The sequence below is a fragment of the Triticum dicoccoides genome, chromosome 7B, assembly GCF_002162155.2.
Source record: "Triticum dicoccoides isolate Atlit2015 ecotype Zavitan chromosome 7B, WEW_v2.0, whole genome shotgun sequence".
Classification (NCBI taxonomy): domain Eukaryota; kingdom Viridiplantae; phylum Streptophyta; class Magnoliopsida; order Poales; family Poaceae; genus Triticum; species Triticum dicoccoides.
The window spans coordinates 662,318,157-662,331,869 of record NC_041393.1 but is presented as its reverse complement, the minus strand read 5'-3'; the positions used below and the strand labels follow the sequence as shown (position 1 = coordinate 662,331,869).

Below are 13,713 nucleotides of genomic sequence, written 5' to 3'. Positions count from 1 at the left end.
CTCTCCCGCGAATCGTATCTTACCCCGGCGACTGCTCGCAGCCTCGCAGCCTCGCAGCCACCACATACGGCGCCCGATTCCGGCTGATTCCGGCGACTCCCGGCGGCGCGCAACAAACCCATGACCTCCCCTTGCTCCGCTGCTTACTCCCATCCGTCCAGCTCCGCGGCGCACGGTCTGTCGCGCTCGCTCGCGACCCTAAGCCGTGTTTCGGGCGGGGCGTCGCCTTCGTCGCCGGCGAGGCTCCGGCGGACTCCGGCGGCTCCTCTCCGTATCCTCCCTCGCCCCCACGCGCGTCTCCTCTTCCTGGAACGCGCTCCTGCGCCCGGTGGCCATGGGGCGCAGGGGCGCATCGGGCTGGGCCTCCTCTGCTTCCGGTGAGTTCAGCCCCTCCTCCTTCTCCTCTTCTCTGATCTGCTCTAGCTCTCACCCTCTCTTCTTCCTTCTCTCTCAGATTTGGTGCAGCAGCCGCGAGTCTCCATGGACGAGGAGGACGACCGGGACCCCAAAGGCCACCTTGACCTGGACTACTCCCCACACAACACAAGGTCGTGCCTCTGCCCCTCTCGACTGCTGCTGCTCTAGCCTAGTTTTGATTTATATTGTTAGTTGTAAAACCAAACGGCCATTCCCAGGTTCATACTTGTGTAGCCCAACTCCTATAATTTTGCCTAGGGTCACACACGCTGCTGTTGTGGATGATGTCTAGTTCAACTTTGGAGAAAGTCCTTTGCAATAAACTAGCACATGGTGCTCTTTGGAGATTTCAGACTCTTAATTATTTTGTTGTGCACACACAGGAAATTTAGTACTAGTTTGGTTCAGTGGTTCACACATGGTGACATGGATTGAAACGGATGCACTTTTTTGTGTTTCAGTTTGGACAGCGTAAACTGTTGCAGCTGCTAATCAGGAACGAACACGCCGGCACTTTGGTGGTTCAGTTTGCACGTTTTGTTCAGTGGATAAACATCCATTTCTCCATGGCTGACTGAAATTAGCTACATCCAGTGCTCTACTCTTCCAACTTGTTTTGGTCAATTTCAAGGATCACATTTGTAACTTGGCTTGATTCAGCCAGTTATGATGAGCTAATCAATTGACTTGTACAGTGCAACAGATCGTCGTTATAATTGTACAGTCCAATTATGTCCTAACTCTAGCACTAGCAAACGCTTTGCTTCCATCTGGTGAAGACGACGACCTCGAGACTACCATGATTCCCCACACAAGGAGAAGGTCTCTCCCTCTCCCTCTGTTTATTTTTGACAATTAGGATTTGGTAGACAACACTTCAGTTACATATATACTGCAAACAGTCTTTCACTTTACTTTCTGAAGCTTCATTCTCTGCTTTCCAACATGAAATACATGGACAGAGTTCGATTAACTTATATGAAGACATTCAAGCACACTGTTTTTTCCTACCGCAAAATAACAAAGTTGTACTCTTTATAGCTTGTCCAAATTCATGGACGTAGTCTAAGGGTGGCCATCATAGCATACTTAATTTGCTGGACTAGTATTTATAGCTTGTCCAATATTCATGGACAAATTGTTTCAGAGAAGACTAGTATCTCTTAATTTGCTGGACTACTCTTCACCTGTACATACATACTTCGGAGGAATGGAACTGTTTGTTTGTCTTTCCGTGTGTTGGTCTTTTTTCCACATCAGTGGGGTCTTAGATAGCTTTTTTAGAATGCTAAACTTAGGAACGGAAGTACTGAACAAATCAATAGAGGTTGGTAACAAGTGTTTGAGAGGAAATTTTTGTCTGCAGTCTGCACTAACAAAATCTTGTGGCCCTTTGTTTTGACCTGATCCAAGGTAAGGCCTATCAAGGTTATCTTCCAGGCTGAAATGACTGAATTATGTCTTTTGTATTCCTAGTCGCCATACTGATGGGAGGTAACAATGGTGGTGAGGCAACATTCGTTCTATTTCTGTCACGCATGTATGCACTTCATCATTCTCTGTATCATTCATTAATTTTGCACGTATATACAACAAATACTTCTGATAAATTTCCTCTTTATGGTAATGAAACCTTTGTGCATACGACACTCACGTGTCTGATTTCTGTCCAACAATTGATCCAGTGGGTGCTGACATTTTGTTCTAAGTAATGGATGGCTGGATGTGTACTATAGGACACTATTTGGGCAAAGAACATCGTATGCGTAGTAACGCTCCTATGGTAAAGAAATCTATGTGGCAGTGACCACATACTGAACCTTGTATTGGATGATGACACCATAGGAATATATGTTATCTTCTTTCTTTGTATTTGCTTCCCAAGAGGTTTAGTCTATTGCAAACTTCTTGTTCCTTATATTATCTTTTAAGGCCCTAAAAGCCACAGAGACAAGTGCAGCAAGTCAAAACAATGAAGGTTAGCATGTGAGATGAAACATATAAGAATTCATGCTACAACTGAATTATTAACACCTTCAATTGTTCTTCTGATTTATTTTCATGATCCCAGTGTAATGAATGGCGAGTACAAGAAGAAGCATCATAATTCCAATGCTAAGATGTTCTTCAAGCTTCAATGATAATCCTTTGTGTATTCTGATGGTATCAGGCTAATTTGTCCTTCTCTTTTTTAATGAACAACATTGATGTGCAGCACCGGGCATAGACGGCCATGCGACGACGGTGCTTAGGAAGCAATGAGCTAGAAAGGAGTGACATGCCAGGATAGACTGAGAAACTTGGTTAGCGTTCAGGTGCACCCTGTTGAAGAATGTTGTGTTTCACATGTGGTTGCACCAGCGGCATCTACGCCAGCAACGGTATGCGCATCAAGAAGAGCGAGAGCTATGGGAAACCAATCAACAGGCGAGTTAGATTCTCTTCAGTGCTAGGCCACCGTTGCGCTGCGGAGAGGTAGATCAACACTCATGGTACTGTTGTTGTTAATTGAAACATCAGTTTTGTTGATTTTTTTTTTAATATTTGTACCCACTAACGACTGCATATGCATTTTCTTATCCTACAGTCCTAGAGGGATCAAGACACAATTAGGAGAAGACAAGCCTGAAAATGTAAGAATTGAAGCATTATATCTCCTTTCTTGTATCTATTTATCCCTTTTGAGTTATCACAATGGTTCTGCAATATTGTTTCCTGTAAATCTAATATTGTAATACTCCTTAGACTTTAGTAATGCATAGTTGCAGTATGCTGACACTACAATTTTGAAGCATATGTCTTGTATATCTCCCATCTTCTTGTTGTGTAGTATTTTTGTCAGTTGCAAATTTTACAACAAGAAGTGGGGTCTCTCAAGAAAGTATCCTTGTTTTTATGCTTTTTATCCTTTGGGATTTGTGTCTCTGGATCATTAATTAGCCTGTATCATGGTGAGTATTTGGGTGATGCTTTTCTGCTGCCCCACTACTACTCACCCAGACCATTTTCAGCTTCTTAACTATGAGTCTAAGACTAACTGCACTATCCCACAGTTGCGGAATTCCATTGCGGTTGCTACCTAATTGGTCCTTTTTGTGAGTTCGGTATTTATAGCAATGAGTTGTGTTACTTGTGTACATTATTAATGGTCAAAATACTATAGGCTGAATCTGTTTTCACTAAATTACTAGATTTGTTTCTATCATTTTGCACAGCAGAATATTTAGAGTAATGTGCATGCCACAACATAAATGTACTCAATCAAGTAGTATGCACTAGAAGCTCTGAAAAAAAAAAATCATGTGAGCAAGCTTATGTAGTAACCATATATTTGTATGCATATTACAAACAAGATTTATAATTTATATCTTGACGTTGTAAATGATTTTAGCAACATCCAATTTCAGTATGGTCACACGTTGATGGCACTGAATTCTTCTGTTATTGGCTCATTGCAGGTTCAGACTTGACCCTCCACTTATGTAGGCATGAGTTAAATACATGGTCAAACCATCGCCTTGAGTTTTGCTACATGGGTGGTCAAATCATCGCCTCAGATTTGCGATGGCCTGCCTTTTATATTGCAATTTCTTGTGGTGGCTACAACATTGGATAACTCAGCATATGTGATATGTATGTAACGAGTAGTATATCGTATCCAAGTTTCCATAAGGGTGAACTCTGTTCTACTTTTGGTATTTTCGTTTTTCTATCGAGTTAAGTACTAACTCTTTGATTCTCGGTAACTAATTACCCTATTGGATTTAATGTGTGATAATCCATATATGTTTGTTACAATATCTTTGTTCCACTATCCTTTTTGCTTGCTTCGCACGTTCAAATGCTGTGCTGCTAGCATTGTATAATACGTTCCTTGGTTGAATCTTATTATCATAGTAGGAGATATTTGGTACATAAGAATTTGCCAATAGTTCCCTCAAAAAAAAAAAGAATTTGCCAATAGCTAAAGCAGATTCTCAAGTAAGACCCTACTTACAAAATAATCCTTAAGAGTTGAAATGACACAGATTCCGTAGAGTTGGAGAAGGCAACATTGTAGCATCAGAGCTACACTGAATTGTTGTACCAGGCATTTGTGCAGAAAGAGAACAGGAGAAAAGCATGGACGTTTGTCACATTCTGCCATTCACGGCTTTTTTCTTCTGGCACTCAACTAGTATAAATTGAAGTGAGGATTAAAAAGGAAAGAAGACCCATAACACTCTACTTTCTTTTTCCGAGTGGCCATAAAAGAGTTGCGTAAAAGATAGAAAAAAAGGGTCCATCGACCCTGAGCGAACGAACGGTTTCAAGAGAAAATAAGCAGTAGTTCAATACTACAACCCACGTTCAGCACACAGGCACATTCAATGGTTATAGAGATAACTAGAATCTTCTATTTACACAGTGCACCGGACACAAACAGAGGATCTACAGTTTAACATCACAGCATATCTACCGTGGGAGCGTGCGCAACATTAACTGGATCTTGGCCCTGAGCCGTCTGCAATTGTGTTGCTCAGCTAAGGCCAATGTTGTCCTTGCATTCTCTGCCGTGATGCAACTAAACAACTTGTTCTCGCAAAGCAGCTTCAGCCTATCCATTCCGTACCTGTCGCCAGCTACAAGAAGATGTTGGGCCATTGTGGTCGCCGCTTCGTCCTGAGAATCAAGTTCAGGCACCGTGTCTGTGTAAATGAAGTGCATCATGGCCTCGAATGCTGCAGCTTCCATGTCCTCGATCACGACAGTCCGAGAGTTCGCCTCCCTCATCTGCCCGAAGAACGCTGCCATGAATACCGGAGACCTTGCTGCTACTATGTCCTTGTGAGCAAGGAAGGACTGCCCAGCCACAACAAACTCAACATCAGCCTCCATCCCACTCTGCAGGAGCTCGGCGAGGTGCTGGCCTAAGGAGTCCGGCACTGATGATGATAGGTCAGCTGGTTGCGCGATGTTCAACACAGACAAGGTGCATTCTACCGTGAAGGAATCGTCCTTAAGATAGGCAGAGGCTTCCAGTTCTTGTGATGACACAAGAATGAAGCGTAGTTTCGACCAATCACCAGCCCAACGAGGAGGGCCATTTGGGTGGCGATTGAACGTACCCGATGAACATTTCTGTTCGGACGGCTCAGCGATGCCCCTCGGATCAACCAGACGACAGCTCAGAGTAGCTTCCACGTTGGTCGTACTGCATCCTTGGCTGAGAAAGATGAGCCTGAACTCCACAAATGTTGACACGTTGATTTCCACTCCCCACTCAAAGCCACCAACCTTCCACCTGGATTCGATCCAGTAATCAGAGCAATATAGTAGCTCTCGGATGGTGCGGTAACCATCAATCTTGAGGAAATGAACTTCACTGCGTGTTTCTTCGATCACCCCAGCAACTTCTACTTCTGTATTTCCAGTTGAAAGGATCGCTTCGGAGCCGTCCAGGAGCTTTTCGATGGAGGCGGAGGCGGCTGTCAATCTCATTGGTGACGGCGAAGGCAATGGCAGAGGAGATGGGGATGGTTTAGGGGGCGGCGGTGTGGTGCTGGCTGTACGGGTTGGCTCGTCGTCGGAGTCAGATGAGTAGAGGAGGAGCAGCTGGTCGTCGGAGTCAGATGAGTAGAGGAGGAGCAGCTGGTCGTCGGAGTCGGACGAGTAGAGGACGAGCAGGTCGTCCACCGCGCGGCGGTGCTCGGAGTCGGCCCCGGAGGCAGACGAGGAGGAGGGGGACGACGGGACGAAGCCCTCAAGATCGCCTTCTTGGGCTTGAGGCGGTGTCTGGGACGCCATCGCCGGCGAAAGGGTCGGCGCGAGGGAGACGGTCGCCTTCTCGCCGAGGACGGCACCGGCGTCGGAAGCGGGAGGCGAGTGGAGGTAGCGCCCAAGATCGCCTTCTTGGGCTCGAGGCGGTGGCTGGGACGCCATTGCCGGCGAAGAGGACGGCGCGAGGGAGACGGTCGCCTTCTCGCCGAGGACGGCACCGGCGTCGGAAGCGGGAGGCGAGTGGAGGTAGCGCCCAAGATCGCCTTCTTGGGCTTGAGGCGGTGTCTGGGACGCCATCGCCGGCGAAAGGGTCGGCGCGAGGGAGACGGTCGCCTTCTCGCCGAGGACGGCACCGGCGTCGGAAGCGGGAGGCGAGTGGAGGTAGCGCCCAAGATCGCCTTCTTGGGCTTGAGGCGGTGGCTGGGACGCCATCGCCGGCGAAAGGGTCGGCGCGAGGGAGACGGTCGCCTTCTCGCCGAGGACGGCACCGCGTCGGAAGCGGGAGGCGAGTGGAGGTAGCGCCCAAGATCGCCTTCTTGGGCTCGAGGCGGTGGCTGGGACGCCATTGCCGGCGAAGAGGACGGCGCGAGGGAGACGGTCGCCTTCTCGCCGAGGACGGCACCGGCGTCGGAAGCGGGAGGCGAGTGGAGGTAGCGCCCAAGATCGCCTTCTTGGGCTTGAGGCGGTGGCTGGGACGCCATCGCTAGCTGGCGACGACGACGGCAGGAGGGAGACGGTTGCGTCGTCGCCGAGGCGGTTGTGCGGAGGTACGGTATATTATCGGGTAGATTATACAGAGTTAATTGCACAGAAGTACCACAATTCAGGCATCACATGCAGATTGGTACCACGATTGCTAATTTTTGCGTGTCAGTACCAACATTGGTCCAAATTTTTGCAAATTGGACTAAAACGCGTATTTATACGTATTGACGCCCGATCCGACAGGTCGGGCCCACCCGTCAGGTGCCACGCTGGCCAATCGGCGCGTGCCCGCGTGCTGACTAGGACGAGCCGGTGCGCTGCTGTCCTAACCGGCCCGGTCGCACCAGCTCCAGTCCGGCCGCACCATTCCCCTCCCCCTCCTCCTCCTCGCTCGTTTCCTCCATCGCCGCCGACCGCGTCCCGACAGCCGGCCGGCCGCCGCACCGCCCCGCCGTCGCCATGGTTTTGGAGGACGAAAGCAGCGACGACCATTCTAGCCCCCCGTACATGCATTCTTCCTCCACAGACGGTCTGAACGAGGTCAGTACAGGGTTAGGGTTAGGGTTTCATATTTGGGATTTCTTGATTTGGTTGATTTCGCTAGGTTTTGATTTGGCCATTGTCTTTGTGCGAGCTTCTGCAGGTTCCTTTCACCATTGAAGATCCAGATTACAAGGGGCTTGAGCTGGATGTGATGTGTCCATGTGAGAAGCACGGCATGGCATCTGAGAGGCTTGTTGCCTTTGAAGGAACAGACACAAGCAGGAGGTTTTTAGCATGTGCACAGTCGGTATGTATTGTAGGATTGTAGGCATACTGATTTTTTTTCTTACTTGGTCAGTGCCATATTGAACTCTGTTTGCTGGAGTACTCTGCTTGGTGTCAACATTTTGATTCATAGTGGTTAGAGTAGCGTATTTAGGTGAAGCATGAGTATATTTTGCATTAGAACAATGGCTGAACCTAGTCAGTCAGCTACTCAAGTGGTTGCTCCTCTTGTTAAATTTAGTGGTCTGATGCTAAATTTAGACATTCTTTTTGGCAACTGCAGTGATTTTGTGTAATTACTTGCTGTATGAACTGTTTTGTTGTTGTTATTGTTTTTGCAGGAAGGTAGCAATTGTGGCTTTGTTGAATGGGTTGATCACCAGTGGCCCCCAACAATGCAGAATGCATTGTTGAAGCTATGGGCAATGGTTGAAGATGCCAAAAGTGCTAGGGTGAATGACAATCTTGAGAATTCTTTCACTATCCACCATCTGACAGAAGAGAAGAACAAGCTGGAGGCCAACTATGACAAGCTAGTCCAAGATGTGCATGAGCTGATGAACTTCCAGGAAGATAAGGTGGTGGATTTCAGGCATCTGCAGTCTGCCATTACATATCAGCAGGAGGTAAGAAAAGAACTGACTGATGATATGAAGGCAAAGATGGCAAAGAAAGATGCAGAGACCCAGCAACTTACTCAGAAGTATGAGGTGCTGCTCAACCTGACAAGAGCTCAAGCAACAGTCATTCAGAACTTGAAGTTGAACAAAATGAAAGAGAAGCAAGTGCTTACTGAAGCTAGTATGAATTTGGAGCTGAAGAATGCAGAGCTAACTAAGTGTCAGGAGAAGCTCACCCAAGAGAAGCTAGAGTTGAAGCTTCAGGTTGCTGATCTGCTTAAGGGAAATAAAAAGCATATTGAAGAGAAGTGGCAGTTAGAGTTTCAGAATGAAAAGTTGAAGGAGAAGTTCAGGGGGATTCAAGCCATCTTGGAGAAGTGAAGAAGATGAAATGAGATTAGTGGCATTGCTGACCTTTTGGGAATGATGGTTGTGTAATGACCTAGCATCTAGGAACTAATGTTGTGTACTGTATGCTTGTACTAATGGTGAACTATGGTTGTGTATGTATGTAGTAGTTATGCTATTCATCCTTTTGTGAGAAAAGGATGAACTATGCATTTGAAGTGGAACTCCTCTATGTATTGTGAACAATGGTTATGTATTGCTATGTATGGATCAGTTTCTTATTATGTATGGTTATGTATTGCTATGGTTATGCTGATTATGTAGATTGTACATTATGACAATGTTGCAGCAAACCAGACAGTACATTGCAATAAAAGAGGAACAAGACTCACTAAATCTCATTGCATCAGAAGATAACTTCACTGATCCATTACAACTTGATCCATTACAACTTGGCTACAACTGAAGCAACTAACTAACTTAATATCTTGCCTGCAACTAAGCCAAGCACAAATATAGTGAAAAGAAACAACACATTGTGAAATTTGGCCCTAATCCCTGCAATCTCTGCATTCTTCTCTCTGAGTTGAGTTTGCAGAGACAGAAACATGGCCTCCCTTGTGCCATCATCTTCACTTGGAGTCAGGATTGGAAATTGATCTTCAGATCTAGCAACAGTTGCACCTTTAAGCCTCCATACTTCATCACGCAGATCCCCAATGAGCTCACTCCAGAATGTGGGCAATGGATCATCATGCCATTGCACAAATCCACAGCCACCGTGCTATTAAGATACACAAGCAAATTCACCATGCTGCCAAAAATTATTGCACAGAAGAAAGAGGAAGAAAATTAGGGAAAAAACAGCACTCACCATAGCATCCACGCAGCTGTAGTACCTCCTACCAGGGTTCTGCCTGCTCCAGGAGATCCATCTTGGCGCCTTCCTCGGAGTTGAACAGTGGCACATCACCGGAGGCTCGTATGCCATTGGGTTCTCGCGGTAGCGCACCGGCGAGCGCGACTCCTCCCCCCTCCTTCCTGCAGCTCGACGAAATCCGGGAGCGGACCCGGCACTGGACGACCACGACATCTCTCCGCCGCCGGCCCCAGTCAGCGCCTCGCCTCTGAGATTTGTCCTTGGCTGCGCGGATGAACCCTAGTTTCGTCCCCACACTGCCGTGAGATCTTGTGCTGTCACACTTTAATAGTAGGAAAGGTGGATGGCCCACATGTCAGAATCCCCAAATGTGGTACTGCATGTTATGTGATGCCCCAATATTGGTACTGACATGCAACAGCTAGCGGCAGAATTGGTACTGATTTGTCACAATAATCTGCAAATGTGGTACTGATTTGTCACAATCAACTCTCATTACCAGCATCCAGTAGCAAGTTCAGATAACCAACTAAAGTTCAACATTCAGATAATCACCTAAAGTTCAACCACATATCCATCCAGTTCAACATTACAAGCATCAAGTTCAACATTACTAGAGTACTCCACCAGTACTCCACCTCAAGCATCAAGTTTAACCAAAATAACACCACAATATTTGACATTACATGGCTCCTCCACCTCCCATGCTAGCAGTGAAGTAGGACATCCATCCAGTGTGTGTGCCATCAGTAGGAATGTCAGCATATTGCCTTGGGGCAATGAATGGCATTGGAGCACCTCTTCCAGCTCTTCCTCTGCCTCTGCCAGCTCCTCTTCCAGATGGTGGTGGTGTAGTAGAAGTAGCAGCTCCTCTTCCTCTGCCAGCTCCTCTTCCTCTTCCAGATGGTGGTGTTGTAGTAGAAGTAGCAGCTCCTCTTCCTCTGCCAGCTCCTCTTCTTGCAGATGATGGTGGTGTAGGAGCAGAAGCAGCAGGTCTTGGTTGTCTTGCTGTTGGTGCAGTAGAAGGACCAGCAGCTCTTGGCTGTGAGGTACTTGGATTAGCCTTGCAAAGAAAAGGAAACAGTTAATAATGCTAGAAAGAAATGTACAAGAAAGAAAACATTAGTATATTTGAAGGTGAAAAATTATTACCACATGCTTATTCTTCCTCAAAGCTAGCTCAGGCTTCAACTGTTTAAGACAGTTTGTGTACCTATGCCCTTGGAGACCACAATTGCCACATGTTATGGTCCCCATTCTTGAAGTTTCTTTTGGCTTTGGTACTTCAAATTTGCCCTTGATCCTCTTTTATTTCCTTCTTCCTCTCTTGATTTTGAATGCAGGTGGTTCTATGTCTGGACCAGGGGTCCTTGTCCAATCATGCTCACCAGGCACAGGAAAGATCATTGGTTCATAAGCTGCAGCATAAAAATATTTCTTGAAGAATTTGCTGACATAATCCTCTGGTTTCCTTTTAGCCTTGTTTATTGCAGAGATGGCATGGTTGCAAGGTATGCCACTAAGGTACCACTTCCTGCATCCACAAGTCTCAAGTTCCAGGTTGACAGCATGTGTTTGCTGCCCACTTGTAACTTGCCATAAGTTGACCCCTGCCTGTATTGGCTTGCAGTATCTGGCCCTCTCCTTCTCAATCTCTAGCTTCTCACTGTAATGAGGTGTTATCTCCCATCTTGCTTCCTTTACACTCTCTCTCTTCATGTGCCACCTCACCATCTGCTTATCTTTTATCCCATCACACATTGTCCTTATAGGTTTTCTCCTAACATCTAGAATGTACTTGTTGAACACCTCTGACAAGTTGTTCACTACCAAGTCAGTCTTGCAGTTTGTGTCAAATGCATGCCTTGCCCATGTTTTTTTTGGTATTGCAGTAAGCCACTCCCAAGCTTCCTCACTTTCAGCTCTAAGATCATTCATTGCAATATTAAATTTGTGTTCATTGTAGGCATAGCTAGCATTATCCATGCACTTCTTAAGATCTTCACCCCTAAACCCAGCATTTTGGAAATTTGCATATAAATGTCTAAGGCAGAATCTTTGGTTGCAACTTGGAAACACATCATTCACTGCATTCAATAACCCCTGACACAAACAATTTAACAAGTCTAAGCTACAAACAATTTAAAAATCTAAGCTAATGCAAACACTTGTTCAAAACAGAATGAAATATGCAAACACATACCTTTTGTCTATCTGACATTATAGTATAAGTTCCAAACTTGCCCACTTCTCCCCCTAGGCATATTTTCAGTTGGTGTAGAAACCAACACCAACTCTGAGTGTCCTCTTGACCAACTATGCCAAATGCCAGTGGATATATGTTGTTGTTGCCATCTCTACCAGTGGCAGCAAGTAGTTGAGCACCTGTAGTGAGCTTAATGAAGCATCCATCAACACCTGCATAATCAACATTTCCAAGTGAGATACAATATGGAGTACTCTACAATATGTAAATGGTTCACACAAGGTTCAAGAACTAACCAATGAAAGGCCTACACCCATTGAGAAACCCCTCCCTTGCTCCATTAAGGCAAAAAAACATGGCATGGAATCTTGGGCCTGGGTGGGGTATTTTTGCATTAGGTACTGGAGTAACAGTACTGACTATTACTCTACTCCCAGGGTTTGTGTCCATGACAGTCTGAGCATAGTCTTTAAGCCTAGGATATTGCTTCCTGTGATCTCCTAACACAGCATCAATAGCTATGTTCTTTGCCCTATATGCCATGCACTTGGGCACATCTACACCATATTTTTCATTGCATGCATCAATTATAGTCTGAATACCAGTAGTTATATCAGATCTAAAGAGATGCTCATATTTCTGTGCTAGCCACTTAGCACTAACCCTGGTGGTCTCAGTGGTACTAGGGCAAGTGTGCTCTAGTCTCATCTTCTTAATTACAAATGTTTTCTCCCCTTTTATAACTGCTGCCACCATTAAGAACTGGCATTTTTTATCTGTACACTCAACAATTATCCTCTGATCTGAATTCCTGTGATACCTGAAATTCCTGGCCTGGGTGATGTGCAAATTCAACAAAGCTTCTCTGAATTGATGCTGATCCCTAAAACACAACTTCATACACAGTTGCTCATGTGGTTGCTCCATTTTCTCATTGTACCACTTCCTAGGAGGCCTTTTCTTTGCCCTACTCTTCCTTTTCTTTTGTAGGACAAAAGAGAGTGGCTGAAAACCATCATCATCACTCTCCCTCAACAACCCCTCCTCTTCTTCATCTGATGATGGTCTGAAATCAGGTTCAACCTCTGGTAGCTCACTACAATGTGACCTAGTGGTTGGGCCTCTTCTAACTGGCAGCTTCTGCTTCTTCTTTACAGGTTCAACTATAGTTTCTTCTTCTTGTTCAAAAGTCCTATCTTCCTCTACCTCAAATGGGTCCTCAACTTCAGTGTCACCCTCATAATGCAGCATTTCTTCCTCTTCTGATTGATCATCATATGATTCTTCCTCTTGTACTTCTAGCTCTCTCTGCCTCTTTCCCTCTTCCACCTCTACATCTTCTTCATCAACCATGTAATTAGGGTAACTTCCAATTTGACCATCCTCATCAGAGGAATCACTGTCCTCATAAGCCTCAAATCCTTGATATCCCTCTTCTTCTTCTTCCAAAACTGCTTTCAACTTGTTAGTTGCATTTCTGCTTTCTTGTGTGCAAACACCAGCAGGAGCAACAGGGTGATGTGTGCTACATTGACTCTCAAAGACTACTCCTTCCTGATCAATAGCTAAGATAGGAGGCCCACTCAGATCATAAACAACAGGCTCTTGGTACACCACAGTGGACAAGTCTGGCTTTTCAAAATGCTGCCTCTCAAAATCAGTATCAGGGGGTGGACAAGCCCTGACTAGCAAATTAAGCACCAATTTGTCCTGGATCTTCCTCTTTATCATCTGTAATTCTGCATGACTGTCTACCAAATCCAGCCCTTTCTCTCCTAAAGATGGATTTTCAATGTGAAACAAACAATCATATGCATTAAATCCTTGGGTTTCCATCACTGCAACCAAATTCAGATAACTAATATCTGAACGACACAGCTTCATCTCCAATGGTTCTCTTGCATCAAAATGGATCCTTACTTGCCAAATGTCTTCATCCAAACTACAGAAAAAGATTAAATTTCATTTATTCATTATAATTACTCTTAATTTGGAGAGCAACAGCACAG

General features: G+C 45.6%; 2 protein-coding genes and 1 long non-coding RNA gene across 4 annotated transcripts; 2 read left to right on the top strand and 1 right to left on the bottom strand.

The window, feature by feature from the left end:
* The first annotated feature begins 6 nt into the window (after positions 1-6).
* LOC119336822 lies at positions 7-4,215 on the top strand. 2 transcript variants are annotated; one of them, XR_005162846.1, is made up of 5 exons: positions 7-377; positions 455-548; positions 879-2,892; positions 3,005-3,050; positions 3,876-4,215. It is a non-coding gene; the product is annotated as an uncharacterized LOC119336822 (long non-coding RNA). The 2 variants fall into 2 exon arrangements; XR_005162845.1 differs by having other exon boundaries at positions 879-2,909.
* Positions 4,216-7,649: 3,434 nt separating this feature from the next.
* Positions 7,650-8,763, top strand: LOC119341152. The gene is made up of 2 exons (XM_037613026.1): positions 7,650-7,672; positions 7,992-8,763. The coding sequence occupies exon 2, from the start codon at positions 8,046-8,048 to the stop codon at positions 8,649-8,651; it is 606 nt and encodes a 201-aa protein (XP_037468923.1). The 5' UTR covers positions 7,650-7,672; positions 7,992-8,045; the 3' UTR covers positions 8,652-8,763.
* Positions 8,764-10,101: 1,338 nt separating this feature from the next.
* Positions 10,102-10,782, bottom strand: LOC119337270 (formin-like protein 14). Its single transcript, XM_037609388.1, has 2 exons — positions 10,651-10,782; positions 10,102-10,561 (listed from the first exon to the last, which is right to left on the bottom strand). The coding sequence occupies exons 1-2, from the start codon at positions 10,753-10,755 to the stop codon at positions 10,181-10,183; spliced, it is 486 nt and encodes a 161-aa protein (XP_037465285.1). The 5' UTR covers positions 10,756-10,782; the 3' UTR covers positions 10,102-10,180.
* Between the last annotated feature and the right edge of the window lie 2,931 nt (positions 10,783-13,713).

Excerpts from the sequence above, each read along its gene's own strand:
- LOC119341152 (XM_037613026.1), top strand. The coding sequence starts at position 8,046 with ATGCAGAATGCATTGTTGAAGCTATGGGCAATGGTTGAAGATGCCAAA.
- LOC119337270 (XM_037609388.1), bottom strand. The coding sequence starts at position 10,755 with ATGGGGACCATAACATGTGGCAATTGTGGTCTCCAAGGGCATAGGTAC. Across the intron at positions 10,562-10,650 it reads TGAGGAAGAATAAGCATGTG|GCTAATCCAAGTACCTCACA; the intron begins GTAATAATTTTT and ends TTTCTTTGCAAG.